At 43.9% G+C, this 14,342-nt stretch overlaps 1 protein-coding gene across 5 annotated transcripts in view; it reads right to left on the bottom strand.

The window, feature by feature from the left end:
* LOC147012759 (carnitine O-acetyltransferase-like) overlaps window positions 1-10,085 on the bottom strand; it is a 78,930-nt gene extending 68,845 nt beyond the window's left edge. Inside the window, exons 1-5 of one of the 5 annotated variants that reach the window (XM_085853926.1) lie at window positions 9,874-10,085; window positions 3,325-3,543; window positions 2,534-2,668; window positions 1,789-1,907; window positions 1,312-1,365 (exon numbers count right to left, since the gene is read on the bottom strand). In XM_085853926.1, the coding sequence (XP_085710052.1) occupies window positions 1,312-1,365; window positions 1,789-1,907; window positions 2,534-2,668; window positions 3,325-3,543; window positions 9,874-9,906 (560 nt within the window). In that variant the 5' untranslated portion in view covers window positions 9,907-10,085. Of the gene's footprint in view, window positions 1-1,311; window positions 1,366-1,788; window positions 1,908-2,533; window positions 2,669-3,324; window positions 3,544-9,741 lie in introns of all 5 variants that reach the window. The other 4 variants (XM_085853925.1, XM_085853927.1, XM_085853928.1 and 1 more) reach the window with 4 other exon arrangements.
* Window positions 10,086-14,342: the final 4,257 nt, after the last annotated feature.

The raw sequence follows: 14,342 nt of genomic DNA, 5'->3' as shown, positions 1-14,342 counted from the left end.
ATTGACAACCGAGTTTTAAGCGTCCTAAGCGATCGCAAAAACCGAAGACAAAATTAAAATCGAAGTTAAGACAAACTCGTAACGTCGAGTGAAGCAAAAATACTCCATTTCCACATGAAATATGAAAAATTTCCACATGAAAAATACTCCAATTCCACATGAATTTACGGAATTATGTTTGACCTCACTGCGACCTTGACCTTTGACTGATTTTGACCAAAATCTAATCAGCGCTAGCCATCGCCCTCCTGAATCACGTGGTGTAATTTGACATTGGTAGCTTCTTCCGTTCTCAAGTTATAATTTTTTTTTGATGTTTGACCTCACTGTGACCTTGACCTTTGACCGATTTTGACCAAAATCTAATCAGCGCTAGCCATCACCCTCCTGAATCACGGGATATAATTTGACATTGGTAGCTTCTTCTGCTCTCGAGTTATAACTTTTTTTGGATGTTTGACCTCACTGTGACCTTGACCTTTGACCGATTTTGACCAAAATCTAATCAGCACTAGCCATCACCCTCCTGAATCACGTGGTGTAATTTGACATTGGTAGCTTCTTCTGTTCTTGAGTTATCGTGCCTACAAACAAACAAACAAACAGAAACGGAACTGATCAATATACTTACGAAATCTTTAGATTTCGTAAGTAACAAACAGAGGACGGAAGTCATCAATATGCTTACGAAATCTTTAGATATCGTAAGTAACAAGCAGTCAAAGACTGGTACTTACGAAATCGTCAACTTGACCTCTGACCTTGTCTAATAAAAGCTGTCTCTGGAGAAGGTAGCGACGCAAACCAGAAGTTTCTACGATGATTCTGTACCAAACCATCAAAAATCGAATGTTTGACCTCACTGTGACCTTTGACCGATTTTGACCAAAATCTAATCAGCACTAGCCATCACCCTCCTTAATCATGTGGTGAAATTTTACATTGGTAGCTTCTTCCGTTCTCGAGTAATCGTGCCTAAAAACACACACACACACACACACACACACACACACACACACACACACACACACACACACACACACACACACACACACACACACACACACACACACACACACACACACACACACACACACACACGACGAAAGTCATCAATATACTTACGAAAACTAGTTACAAACCAGACGATTACAATATCCCGCTCCCTCCCTCCGGGGGGGGGGGGGGGATTAATTCCTGAAAAGCAGAACAAACTGTTGGAAAATTAAATGAACAAAATATCCGTTTACTACCGTGCTCTCACCTGCACCCTGTCTCCATCTTAAATCCTTTAAAATGATATTCGCTCACCTGTCCAACAGAGACTTGAAACTGAGCACACCGGCAATGAGCCTGGAAGCAAACCTGAAAATTACGTCAAAGATGGGAAAAGGCTGAGCACATCAAAGATGTATATACCATATCTTCCATGTAATACAAAAATGCTTACACATACTCAGGCTCACACACATTCTAATAATGATGAATATTAGACATTATTCAGCAAGTACCAAGTGCCCACCTTGCAGGCCGCTGCCATAGCAAAAGGCATTTGGAAACTTTTACAATGCCATGGATATGTGCCAACCAGCTTAATGATAAAATATCAGAAAATTCATGCAAAATAAATCTTCTGAAGTTTAACATGCCAACGCTGATGTTGCGGACACACACACACACACACACACACACACACACACACACACACACACACACACACACACACACACACACACACACACACACACACACACACACACACACACACACACACACACACACACACACCTGAGCTGTCCCTGGATGTCATGAAAGTCTTGTTTTGGAAACAGCACTCCAGGGTTGGAATGGACCACCAGAGGCAGGCGGCAGTCCAGGAAGGCTGAGTGCACCCACCAGTCAAACAGCTAAAATGGAGGTTTGAAAGAGGGGAGGTTTTTGGGACAAGGAAGTGGGGGCAAAGTGGAACATCAAGACAGGAAGAGGATTCCCAAGGACTGGCACTCTCCCACCAGCGGCAAGTTGATGGGCTCCCTATTTTATACAACCTTGCACCTGGCCTTGCTCCTCATATCCTCTCATAGCTTTTCCTTCCCCAAATCATCCCAAGTCAGATGAATTCTACAAGAAATCCTCACTTGCTCACCCTCCCAAAGTCGACGCTGCCCATCACGTCTCATGTGCTACAACTCGTGCACATACACAATCTCATACTAATTTGTTCCCATTGTATTCCTCTCGAGGCCATCGTTACTCATTTTTGTGTTATTCCTTCTTTCCTTTTTCTGTGCGTCCACCGCCCCTTCACCACCACAAATATCCTTGGGTGTAATTTGATTTTTTTTGTTAATTGTAAATACCATTTCCCTTTTGTACTTTAGCTCCTCCTCAAGCTTACACACTTGTTTTTTTTAATACATCAAATTAATGTTTGAAATAATTAATCGGTTTTATTTAATGAGGGTTCTCAGTCTTCAATGCATACAAATCCAGCAGATTGACGTTTCATCTGGGCACGGACAACCTTTCTTACCCAGTTCTCTGTCCGCTTCACCTTCTGCAGAAGCTGCTCCTGAAGAAGCTCCCCAAGGCCCCCCGGTTGACCAAACTCTTCGACAACTGCAGCAGAATATGCCAGATCTTCTTCCGATACAAGAGGACGCAGGGTCTGCAGACACCGCAAGCAAAGCATCCTTTGGTTTTGAATCATTAACCCTTTGAACCAGAGCGGCCGTTTTACCAGTAGCTAGTCAAAACTCCATATACCCGAGCGGCCAGATTTTTCTCCAGGGGGCCCAGGGTGGGTGAGCCAAAAGTCCAAGGAGCTCAGGATTCAAAGGGTTAACATTTTCTTTCCATCATGTTTGCAAATTCCATAAGACCAATCACACGTGACCATTCAAAGGAAAATGCTGCAGTTGAGCTTTCTACGGGAACCAGTGTGACCACTCCTCATTTTCATAAATGCCAAGGTGAGCCAATGACAAAAAGCCAAGAATTCACAAGGTTTCGGAAAAGCGATGATAATAGAAAACCTATACGCCAAGAAAACCTATAGAAAACCAAGATGCCAAGGTGAACAACGAATAGCCAAGATCTTGTGAAAAAAGCCAAGGAGTGGTCACACTGACGGGAACAGATTCTACGTTTTCATCTCATCAGGCGTATGGTCAAAAGTCCCCACTCTTCTTCTTACCATTTCTTACATGAGTATTAACCTCTGAATAAAAAAGTTGACAAAACGGTACAATGGTACAAGTAAAATGGTACAACAATTTATCAACTCGATGCTTTTCTCCGGTCGGTAGAAGCATAACAGATGACCTGCAGGTAGTGTTCAAGAGTCTGTCGCAGTGGTGGAACAGGTAGGCGAGGAAGCTGAGAGTCGTTCTCGACATCTTGATCCAAGTCAATCAACGAGTGCGATGCTTGAGCGTCAAGCAAACCCAACCGAACCGGACTGTCTACATCTGGTGGGGCCGCAGAATTCCACCGTGTCCGATTGGCTGGTCTTGAGCCTGAATGGCCCTGGGTAGCCACGGCCTAGGAAATGTAAACAAGGTCATGCTTTTACAAATTGAAGTTATTTTTAAATGTTTATGGGCTGTCTACACATTACGTATGCAAAAAAAAGGCGGAATGTTTGATACGTGGCCAATACAATTGGTTTGCACTTCGAAGTTAACGTCTACTGTTGAACACCGAACGGACAAGGCCGTTAATAATGTATATAGATTGATTCAATGGGTGAAATCTAATGTGCAAACAAACTTGGCTATTTTATGTAATAAAAACAAGCAAGGTGAGGAAACTAAAACAGTTAAAACAAGAAGGGCCCTCGGTGGAGCGCATACCTCCGCCACGTAATGCCTGGTCCACGAGAACATATCGGGCCCAATACATTTTAAAAATATCATTCTATACATCGTTTTTAGCCCTATCTCTCAATGGTGAAGAATCACTGGAAAAAAATAAATAAATCCCATATCCAGATCCGGATACGGATCCGGATCTTCACCAAAATTGAATCAATTCTTCCTTGTCACACACCCGTGTCCACCAATTTTCGTCCGAATTTGTCCACAACTTGAGATATCGTGCAATATATCGTTTTTGGCCCTATCTCTCAATGGTGAAGAATTACTTTAAAAATTCTAGTAGTCGGATCCGGATCTTCACCAAAATCTATTCAGTTTGTCCTTGTCACACACCGAACCTGTCCACAAAATTTCACCCGGATTCGTCCACAACTTTTTGAGATATCCTGCACACAGACGGACAAACAGACAGACAGAGAGGAGTGAAAACATAACCTTCTTCACCTTTGGTGGTGGAGGTAAAAATTCAACTTTACAATCATTCATGTACCATGTTCTATACAGAGCGTCGGTTATGCCGCGTAAAGGCAGTTTCCTTAAAACCTCGGACGGGTCGCCACTCCGACGCGGTAACCGTTACAGGTTTGATCAATCTCAGAATAAGCAACAAACAGATCAAGTCTTACCAAACATGGCTACAGTATTTTAAAATGCACCAATCACAGCAAAGCAAGTAGTTTTAAACTCTCAATCTCAACATGGCTTCGAGCTCATTGTGTAAAAGGTATCAGTGTTGGCAAGATAGCCTGGAGGTACATGCACTCAGCCTCTGTTGCTGTCACGCCCGAGTTCGAATCCTAACCCCGCTATAAACGGTCACGCTGGCGTTTCCATCGGAGGGACGTGAAAGCAGAGGAACCGTCTGCCAGCAACGGTCGGTCGTTTGTGGATGTTAAAGATGCCTCGGTATTGTTGTGGGCCGGGTGAGAAGACCACTGGGTGGGGGAGCACAAGCTATGTCAATTCCCACCACACTCCCCGGAATTGTAGGCCGTCGCTCACGGATAATTCCGTGACGCGGCGGGTTGCTTAACCGACCATGGACGCCAATAACTCAACCGCATGACTTAGGGTTCTCCCGTCTATGGAATGGGGTTACCTAATTAACCACGTGGTTTGATTACCGGGGAACCACACCCTCGGTACGCCTTGTCCGAACCGGATCGGATCCCCTCTCCGGATCGGATGCAGCCGAGCGACACTGCCAAGGACGTACCGGCTAAAAGGAACGGATCGTTGGGAATAAAGTCCCGGCAAGAGTAGGATTCGGACCATGCTGTACCAATGGGAGAAAAGACAAAGACGAGCAGGGAACATGCCTAATGATAATAATTTATTAACAAGCAAGCGAGGAAAAGCATGTGGCACGACAAAGATTTATTGGGTATGTAATGCAGGGAAAGAGGAGAGAGGTGTAGTGCGACAATAATACAAGAAACTTACGAAAGCAGACACAGTGCAGACTTGACGCGAGATTAATAAGTTACAACAATAATGCACTTCTGCAGACTTACTTAACACAGGTGCCAGCACACTCTAACACACACAGAAAAAGAAACCCCAATGGGAAGGGACTTTGGCAACCAGGGAGGGAGAGGAGTTGAGGTTATGCTCTCGGTACCTCGGCGTTTCGGGGAAGGGGATGCTCCGTGGTGCGGTACCCGACAGTAGTGGCGTTGTCTCTGGCCCAAGTTGCACGTGTGGAGCCTGTGTTCTGAAGGAGGAGCTTGAGTGGAGAAGGGCGGAGTCCAGAGTGCGAGGGTGGAGTAGTGGGCGGAGACTGGAAGCAGGAGGCGGTTCGTCAAGGCCAGACGTGGCGGAGTCAAGAAGCAGGAGCACACCACGTGAAAACACCACTCCGAATCACACACACAACACCAGACGGAGGAGCTTCTCCATCTTTTATAGAGCCCGAAGCTCGGGGGAGGGGATCATGCCGAATTCGACATCATCGCCCGAATCGGGCGCTTTGATTGGCCCCGACCCCTCGCGTGGTCCGCCAGCTTGAGCCGGGTTTCGGGTCGACGTTGGTGCAGCCCGCCCACCTTACAGCTAAAGCTTACGTGACTCGCCGCACATGTCGGGTTTCGGGTGGACGTTTGTGCAGCTCGCCCACCATGCTGCTAAAGCGTACGTGACTCATTTATCCCAGGAAAGAAAAGAGAAGAGAAGAGTGGGAATGAAATGAAAGGGAAAATGATTTATTAACCCTCACTATTAGACCATCGCGACGCACTTCCGGTTGTTCCACTCGACAAAAGGGAGGAAACTATCTACCCGTATATTAATGGAATAACTGTCTCGGGACACCTATCTGTTGTATGCATGTGGTTCCGAGAACCGCAACAGTATCTTTCACGAAGAGTAGGCGAGTTAGCGCCAGCACGCTGAGAACGAATTACACTGAACAACAAAAATTTTTTACTGGAGATGTGTAAAGTGATTTAGACTAATTTGGGTACGCTGATTTCAAAAATCATAACCGTTTTGCTGTATCACGTCAGGATTTTCAGTAACAGAAATATTCACATTGCCTAGAAGTCAGGATTTCAATGAAATTTACAAAAATTCATTTATTCATTTATTTCATCATGAATGCTTCAAAATTATAGAAATTACAGAAAAACTCCACTAGAATGGAATTAAAAATGCTTTAGGCATTTGGCTTTGCGTTTGTGGTGCTCTGTGTCAGTTTCACGATGCAGGAACCAGCAGAAATCGCCCATCATGTTCAGGTTGTGCCGCCCTTGGTAACACGTCTCCATGAGTGAAATCTCTTGGTGGAATCGCTCGCCGTGCTCGTCCGAGACTGCTCCCAAGTTGTCAGGGAAGAAGTTCAGGTGCTGGTGTAGGAAATGGATTTTCAGGGACATCCTGGAGCCAAGTTTCCTGAAGGACTCCAGCAGCTGCTGCACTATTTCTTCATAGTTGTCCGCGCGCTCGTTCCCAAGAAGTTGTCCGTCACAGCTTTGAAGCTCCTCCACGCTGCCAGCTCTTTGGGGTTTAGAGTTGTCGGAAAAGTTTCGTCCTTCATAATCTGTCGGATTTGCGGTCCAACAAAGACACCAGCCTTGATCTTGGCCTCCGACAAGGTGTTGCCAAACTTTTCCTTGAGGTATACCTTGAGGAAATATACTCAAGTTTTACCTTGAGGTATACTCAAGTTTTACCTTGAGGTAAAAACCCACGCCCATTCAGATCCATTGCCCGTACAAAACTTTTCATCAAGCCGAGCTTTATGTGGATTGATGGAAGGAAAACCTTGGCGGGGTCGACAAGGGCGACATGCTTCACGTTGTGTCGACCAGGTACATGCTCTTTTCGCTCTTCCCAATCTTTCTTCGTCCAGTGATTCTTGTCGTCTCTGCTATCCCAGAGACAAAGGAAGCACATGTATTTCGTGTAGCCTGACTGCAGCCCTAACAAAAGCGCCACCACTTTCAAGTCTCCGCAGATGTGCCAGTTGAAGTCATTGTACTTGATGGAATCAAGCAGCTGCCGCATAGTCTCATAGGTCTCTGTCATGCCGAACGCGTGAGCCAGTGGGACTGATGGTTTCTCGTTGCCATTGTGGAGCAAAACAGCCTTCAAGCTGTTCTTCCCCGAGTCGATGAAGAGGCGCCAGTCTGCAGGATCGTGATCACACCCAAGTTCTTTCAACAGACCGTTGATGTCACTGCAGAATGTCATCGTGTCTTCCATCTCAAAGAACTCAGCCATGTCTCTGTGACGTGCTCTGAACAAGGATATCTTGGTGTTAGGTTCAAGTAGATTCCACTGCTGCAGCCTTGATCCAAGCAGCTCTGCCTTCGCCTTTGACAGCGAGAGATCTCTTACAAGATCATTTAAGTCTCCCTGGTTCAGAAGGTGTGATTCTTGAGTGTCGGGTTCAAAAGGTTCATCATCACCATCCTCTTCACCACTGCTTACAGCTATGTTCTGATCAGCTGGAGGTGTTGGAACGGGGTTCTCGTCATCATGAGGCACAGGTTTACGAGCAGAGACGCAGTCAGCGTACTTGATGTGACCTTTAGTCTTCTTGTTGAAGCCGGCGATGCTTGTGCAGCAGAAATAACAATCATCATGATGATTCTGCGGCTCACGCCATATCATGGGCACCGCAAATGGCATGCTCGCGCGCTTGCCCACCAACCACTGAGTCAAGGTTGTGTGACAGCTTGTGCAGCAGATGTGTGGTGCCCAGCTCTGTTCTTGGTCCCTCACCTTACACCCGAAGTAGTGAAAGTAGGCGGCCTTCATTTTCACTGCTGTAGATATACTTCGCTGTTGATCTTTTTTGGTTTACCGACCACAGACATAACAGAAGTTGTCAGGATGATTGGTACAGGAACGCCTACTCATCTTTATCTGAAAGAAAGAAATATAACACAAGTTAACAACAATTGTACGAAATAGACATGTTAAAGACATATGTAAATTTCATTGAAATCCTGACTTCTAGGCAATGTGAATATTTCTGTTACTGAAAATCCTGACGTGATACAGCAAAACGGTTATGATTTTTGAAATCAGCGTACCCAAATTAGTCTTAATCACTTTACACATCTCCAGTAAAAAAAAATTTTTGAAATTTGTTGTTCAGTGTTACAAGTTCCTGTCCAAAACTGTGGGTGGACAGTGGTCTTGTCTTCATGGGAATCCCTCGACACCAGGTTACACCGCTTGCTGTCTCAGAGAGTGGTTGCTGCTTTGGCAGTGGAATCAGAGATAAATTAATTCACATTCCCAGATGGTTTGTGCGGTTCCGAAGGGCAACCATGATGATGACAAAAAGTATCCCACGTGTTTATGATCATGAATTGATCGTGGAAATGACTCCTTGGGGTTAATAGTTAGTGAATCTTACGGAAACTTGGTGGAGATGTGCCAAGTGATCTACCAACGTCATGCTATCTCGCATTGCTTGGTGGTGCGATCGGTGCAATCGCAAGTCCGTGGTTCCATTTGTTGTTGTGAATACTTTGGTTTTACCGATTTGTTTCGTCACCTCTGCGCAGCTCAATCTCCACAACCATTTCATTCCTGATGTGAGAAACATTGTCATTGATGAAGGAAGGGCAATCTATTTTAATCACGGACACAAATGTGGTGAGAATTCTGAGACACCTCCACTGCAGAAACTCAATACACGAACCTTCATCCATTATTATCTGCCATCATTCTCCCTTCAGTATCCACTCCCTCCCTCCTTTTCTCATCCGGCATACGTAATAAGTAGATAATCCTTCATGCTCGGCTTTTATCGTTACAAATTACAATCGTTCCCGCAAACTATTATAACAGAAGGTGATGGATACATGACGTGTTCTATTTATATTATCGACCCTTGCTAAGCTCCCAATAACGCAAACACGTTTAACGTGAGACCAACACTAGGACCGTGAGCGGGACTGTGATCGTGACCGGGATGAGGACCGTGACCAGGACCAGGACCGGGACTGTGACCGGGACCAGGACTGTGACCGTGACGAGGACCGTGACCAGGACCAGGACCGGGACTGTGACCGTCACCGGGCTGAGGACCGTGACCAGGACCGGGACCAGGACTGTGACCGTGACGAGGACCGGGACCGGGAGCAGGTGAAAATTAATCCAAATGATCAGATAAACCACGAAGAGACAACGGAGCGGAAACCTTCACACCACGACGTCCTCCAAATTGAAGTCCCACTAGCGATGCCTTCAAAGCGGGGTATTCATCGCAATTTAAACGTGTTTGTGTGTATATACATATACATATACATATACATATATATATATATATACACACGGTATATGATTAAAGGAGGCGCCGGGTGGAGCCGATCTGAGCCAGTGTCCAAGAGCGGCTCGTTCGCAATACCTGTGATCCTTCCGGCCGTTGTCCGTGATCGTTCGACAAACCGCGCAAGTTAAAGTTTGTAAAAGTGCGGATAACGTGCTGCTGCTCCCGTACGGGCTTCACTTCAGCGAGCGTGCGTTTCCGCGTCCATACCGCGCCTTTACGTAGCAACAGCAGTCGCTGCATCCTTGGCCGCCGAGTCCGCCAGCCTCGGGCCCAGAGAAGGCTCCAGGCCTGCAAAGCGGCCACGACCCTGAGGTCTCGCCTCGGCCGAGCGGCCTAAGGCATGTAGAATGCGTTATGAGCCTCGCCTCAGCGACGGAAACACGCCGTCTTACGTCATGACGTTACCATCACTTTTGTTATGTCGTCATTACATCCGGTGACGTCAGCGCGTTGTAGGTTACGTCCCGGCAAAAGCAGACGCTTGTCGTTGTGTGTCGCACTCCTGACTAGCGACGCCGAGCCCGTAGGCCGGGTGCCAGTGGGACCGACCTTGCACCCCCCACCCCGCGACAATTTTTCACTGATACCACAGTGTTCATATATATCCTAAGTATAAGAAAAAAGATGTTCCCAGAAAAAATAACTCATTTGCACTTTGCTTTATTAAGCCGTTTCCATGGCAACCAATCAAAAGTAGACGAATCTCACAAAGATTGGCAAAATGTCAATATCTCCGTCAAATATAAACATGAAATCACAAAATTGGTGTCAAATTAAAGCTTATTATACATTTACGTATTAACATATATATTGTTTATGCTAATTAGCTCATTTGCATATAAATTAAATTTGACTTAAACACAATAATTCTCACAAAAATGCAACAATTTCCATTTTCTTTCCTTGTAATTACCACACATGTCAGTTTTTTGTCAAAAAAGAACATTCCTTCAGTGTTACCAGATACAAGCCAGGTTGGCAAAAAATATATTAACAGTTTTGAATTTTTAAAGTAGGTTAATTAGCATAAAATACAAAGCACAATTAATTGTTCAAAAATCATGCGAAATCAGATTAATCAATAGAATTAATTACCTGGGCCTGATATAATACATAACTGCGACTTATGATGTCTGTTGGTGTTTAAGGGAAACATAACTATTTTCTGTTTGAGTAAAAGTAGTGGAAATAATTTTAAATGCATTGATGTGCTAATTAGGATCCGCCATTAGGAAATTCTCATTTTCGTAAATATCTCAACTTCTGGTGCATGGAAATTTGTAAATGAGGAATCTACACATATGTTTGGAGGGTCAAGGAATATCGTGAACATATTTCCTTTGTTGTCAGAGATGTAGAATAATGTTTGGATAGCTTAATTACATGCAAAAATGGAAACGGCTTAATAAAGCACAGTGCAAATGAGTTATTTTTCTGGGAACATCTTTTTTTCTGATACTTGGGATATATATGAACACTGTGGTATCAGAGAAAAATTGTCGCGGGGTGGGGGGGGGTGTAACGTAGGTCCCACTGACCCCCGGCCTAATGTCAACATCGGAAAAATATAAATACAATCTCGTGCTACCTTTCCGAAAATGACAGGTCATTGTGTGCCGGTGTCCTGGCGAAATCCCTTGCACGGAGTTCGCAAAAAGCTCTAGTCTGTACTGTGTTGTGGGCCCTCTTCCTTGGACGTGGTTGTACAGCCCTCGACGGGGAGCGGGGGAGGGGTGGCGCAGGCTCGAATCCAATCGCTGCTCAGGGAGGAAATGTTAACATGGAGTGAAGACCCTCGGGGTCCGAGATTGTTTCTTATGGTCATGGAAACGTTCAGAAGTTGAGTCCTGCTCCTATGCTCTGCAAAGAGTAGACTACGGGCTCAAACCCCAATAATATGTCACTGGATCCCCCCCCCTTATAAAAGTGACTTGTACAGTACTGTATCACTGTGTGTATATTACTGTATCGCTGTGTGTACATTACTGTATCACTGTGTGTATATTACTGTATCGCTGTGTGTACATTACTGTATCACTGTGTGTACATTACTGTATCACTGTGTGTATATTACTGTATCACTGTGTGTACATTACTGTATCACTGTGTGTACATTACTGTATCACTGTGTGTACATTACTGTATCACTGTGTGTATATTACTGTATCGCTGTGTGTACATTACTGTATCGCTGTGTGTACATTACTGTATCGCTGTGTGTACTTTACTGTATCGCTGTGTGTACATTACTGAATCGCTGTGTGTACATTACTGTATCGCTGTGTGTACTTTACTGTATCACTGTGTGTACATTACTGTATCACTGTGTGTACATTACTGTATCACTGTGTGTATATTACTGTATCGCTGTGTGTACATTACTGTATCGCTGTGTGTACATTACTGTATCGCTGTGTGTACTTTACTGTATCGCTGTGTGTACATTACTGAATCGCTGTGTGTACATTACTGTATCGCTGTGTGTACATTACTGTATCACTGTGTGTACATTACTGTATCGCTGTGTGTACATTACTGAATCGCTGTGTGTACATTACTGTATCGCTGTGTGTACATTACTGAATCGCTGTGTGTACATTACTGTATCGCTGTGTGTACTTTACTGTATCGCTGTGTGTACATTACTGAATCGCTGTGTGTACATTACTGAATCGCTGTGTGTACATTACTGTATCACTGTGTGTATATTACTGTATCGCTGTGTGTACATTACTGTATCGCTGTGTGTACATTACTGTATCGCTGTGTGTACTTTACTGTATCGCTGTGTGTACATTACTGTATCGCTGTGTGTACATTACTGTATCGCTGTGTGTACTTTACTGTATCACTGTGTGTACATTACTGTATCACTGTGTGTACATTACTGTATCACTGTGTGTATATTACACTATCGCTGTGTGTACATTACTGTATCACTGTGTGTACATTACTGTATCACTGTGTGTATATTACTGTATCGCTGTGTGTACATTACTGTATCGCTGTGTGTACTTTACTGTATCGCTGTGTGTACATTACTGAATCGCTGTGTGTACATTACTGTATCGCTGTGTGTACATTACTGTATCGCTGTGTGTACATTACTGTATCGCTGTGTGTACATTACTGTATCGCTGTGTGTACATTACTGTATCGCTGTGTGTACTTTACTGTATCACTGTGTGTACATTACTGTATCACTGTGTGTACATTACTGTATCACTGTGTGTATATTACACTATCGCTGTGTGTACATTACTGTATCGCTGTGTGTACATTACTGTATCACTGTGTGTATATTACACTATCGCTGTGTGTATATTACTGTATCACTGTGTGTACATTACTGTATCACTGTGTGTACATTACTGTATCACTGTGTGTATATTACACTATCGCTGTGTGTACATTACTGTATCACTGTGTGTACATTACTGTATCACTGTGTGTACATTACTGTATCACTGTGTGTACATTACTGTATCACTGTGTGTACATTACTGTATCACTGTGTGTACATTACTGTATCACTGTGTGTACATTACTGTATCGCTGTGTGTACATTACTGTATCCCTGTGTGTACATTACTGTATCACTGTGTGTACATTACTGTATCACTGTGTGTACATTACTGTATCACTGTGTGTACATTACTGTATCACTGTGTGTACATTACTGTATCACTGTGTGTACATTACTGTATCGCTGTGTGTACATTACTGTATCGCTGTGTGTACATTACTGTATCGCTGTGTGTACATTACTGTATCACTGTGTGTACATTACTGTATCACTGTGTGTACATTACTGTATCGCTGTGTGTACATTACTGTATCACTGTGTGTACATTACTGTATCGCTGTGTGTACATTACTGTATCGCTGTGTGTACATTACTGTATCACTGTGTGTACATTACTGTATCACTGTGTGTACATTACTGTATCACTGTGTGTACATTACTGTATCGCTGTGTGTACATTACTGTATCGCTGTGTGTACATTACTGTATCGCTGTGTGTACATTACTGTATCACTGTGTGTACATTACTGTATCACTGTGTGTACATTACTGTATCACTGTGTGTACATTACTGTATCACTGTGTGTATATTACACTATCGCTGTGTGTACATTACTGTATCGCTGTGTGTACATTACTGTATCACTGTGTGTATATTACACTATCGCTGTGTGTATATTACTGTATCACTGTGTGTACATTACTGTATCACTGTGTGTACATTACTGTATCACTGTGTGTATATTACACTATCGCTGTGTGTACATTACTGTATCACTGTGTGTACATTACTGTATCACTGTGTGTACATTACTGTATCACTGTGTGTACATTACTGTATCACTGTGTGTACATTACTGTATCACTGTGTGTACATTACTGTATCACTGTGTGTACATTACTGTATCGCTGTGTGTACATTACTGTATCACTGTGTGTACATTACTGTATCACTGTGTGTACATTACTGTATCACTGTGTGTACATTACTGTATCACTGTGTGTACATTACTGTATCACTGTGTGTACATTACTGTATCACTGTGTGTACATTACTGTATCGCTGTGTGTACATTACTGTATCGCTGTGTGTACATTACTGTATCGCTGTGTGTACATTACTGTATCACTGAGTGTACATTACTGTATC

The sequence above is a fragment of the Eptatretus burgeri genome, chromosome 14 (genome assembly GCF_056783735.1).
Source record: "Eptatretus burgeri isolate ZD-2024b chromosome 14, Ebu_testis_v1, whole genome shotgun sequence".
Classification (NCBI taxonomy): Eukaryota; Metazoa; Chordata; class Myxini; order Myxiniformes; family Myxinidae; genus Eptatretus; species Eptatretus burgeri.
This window is presented reverse-complemented; position numbering and strand designations above follow the sequence as displayed.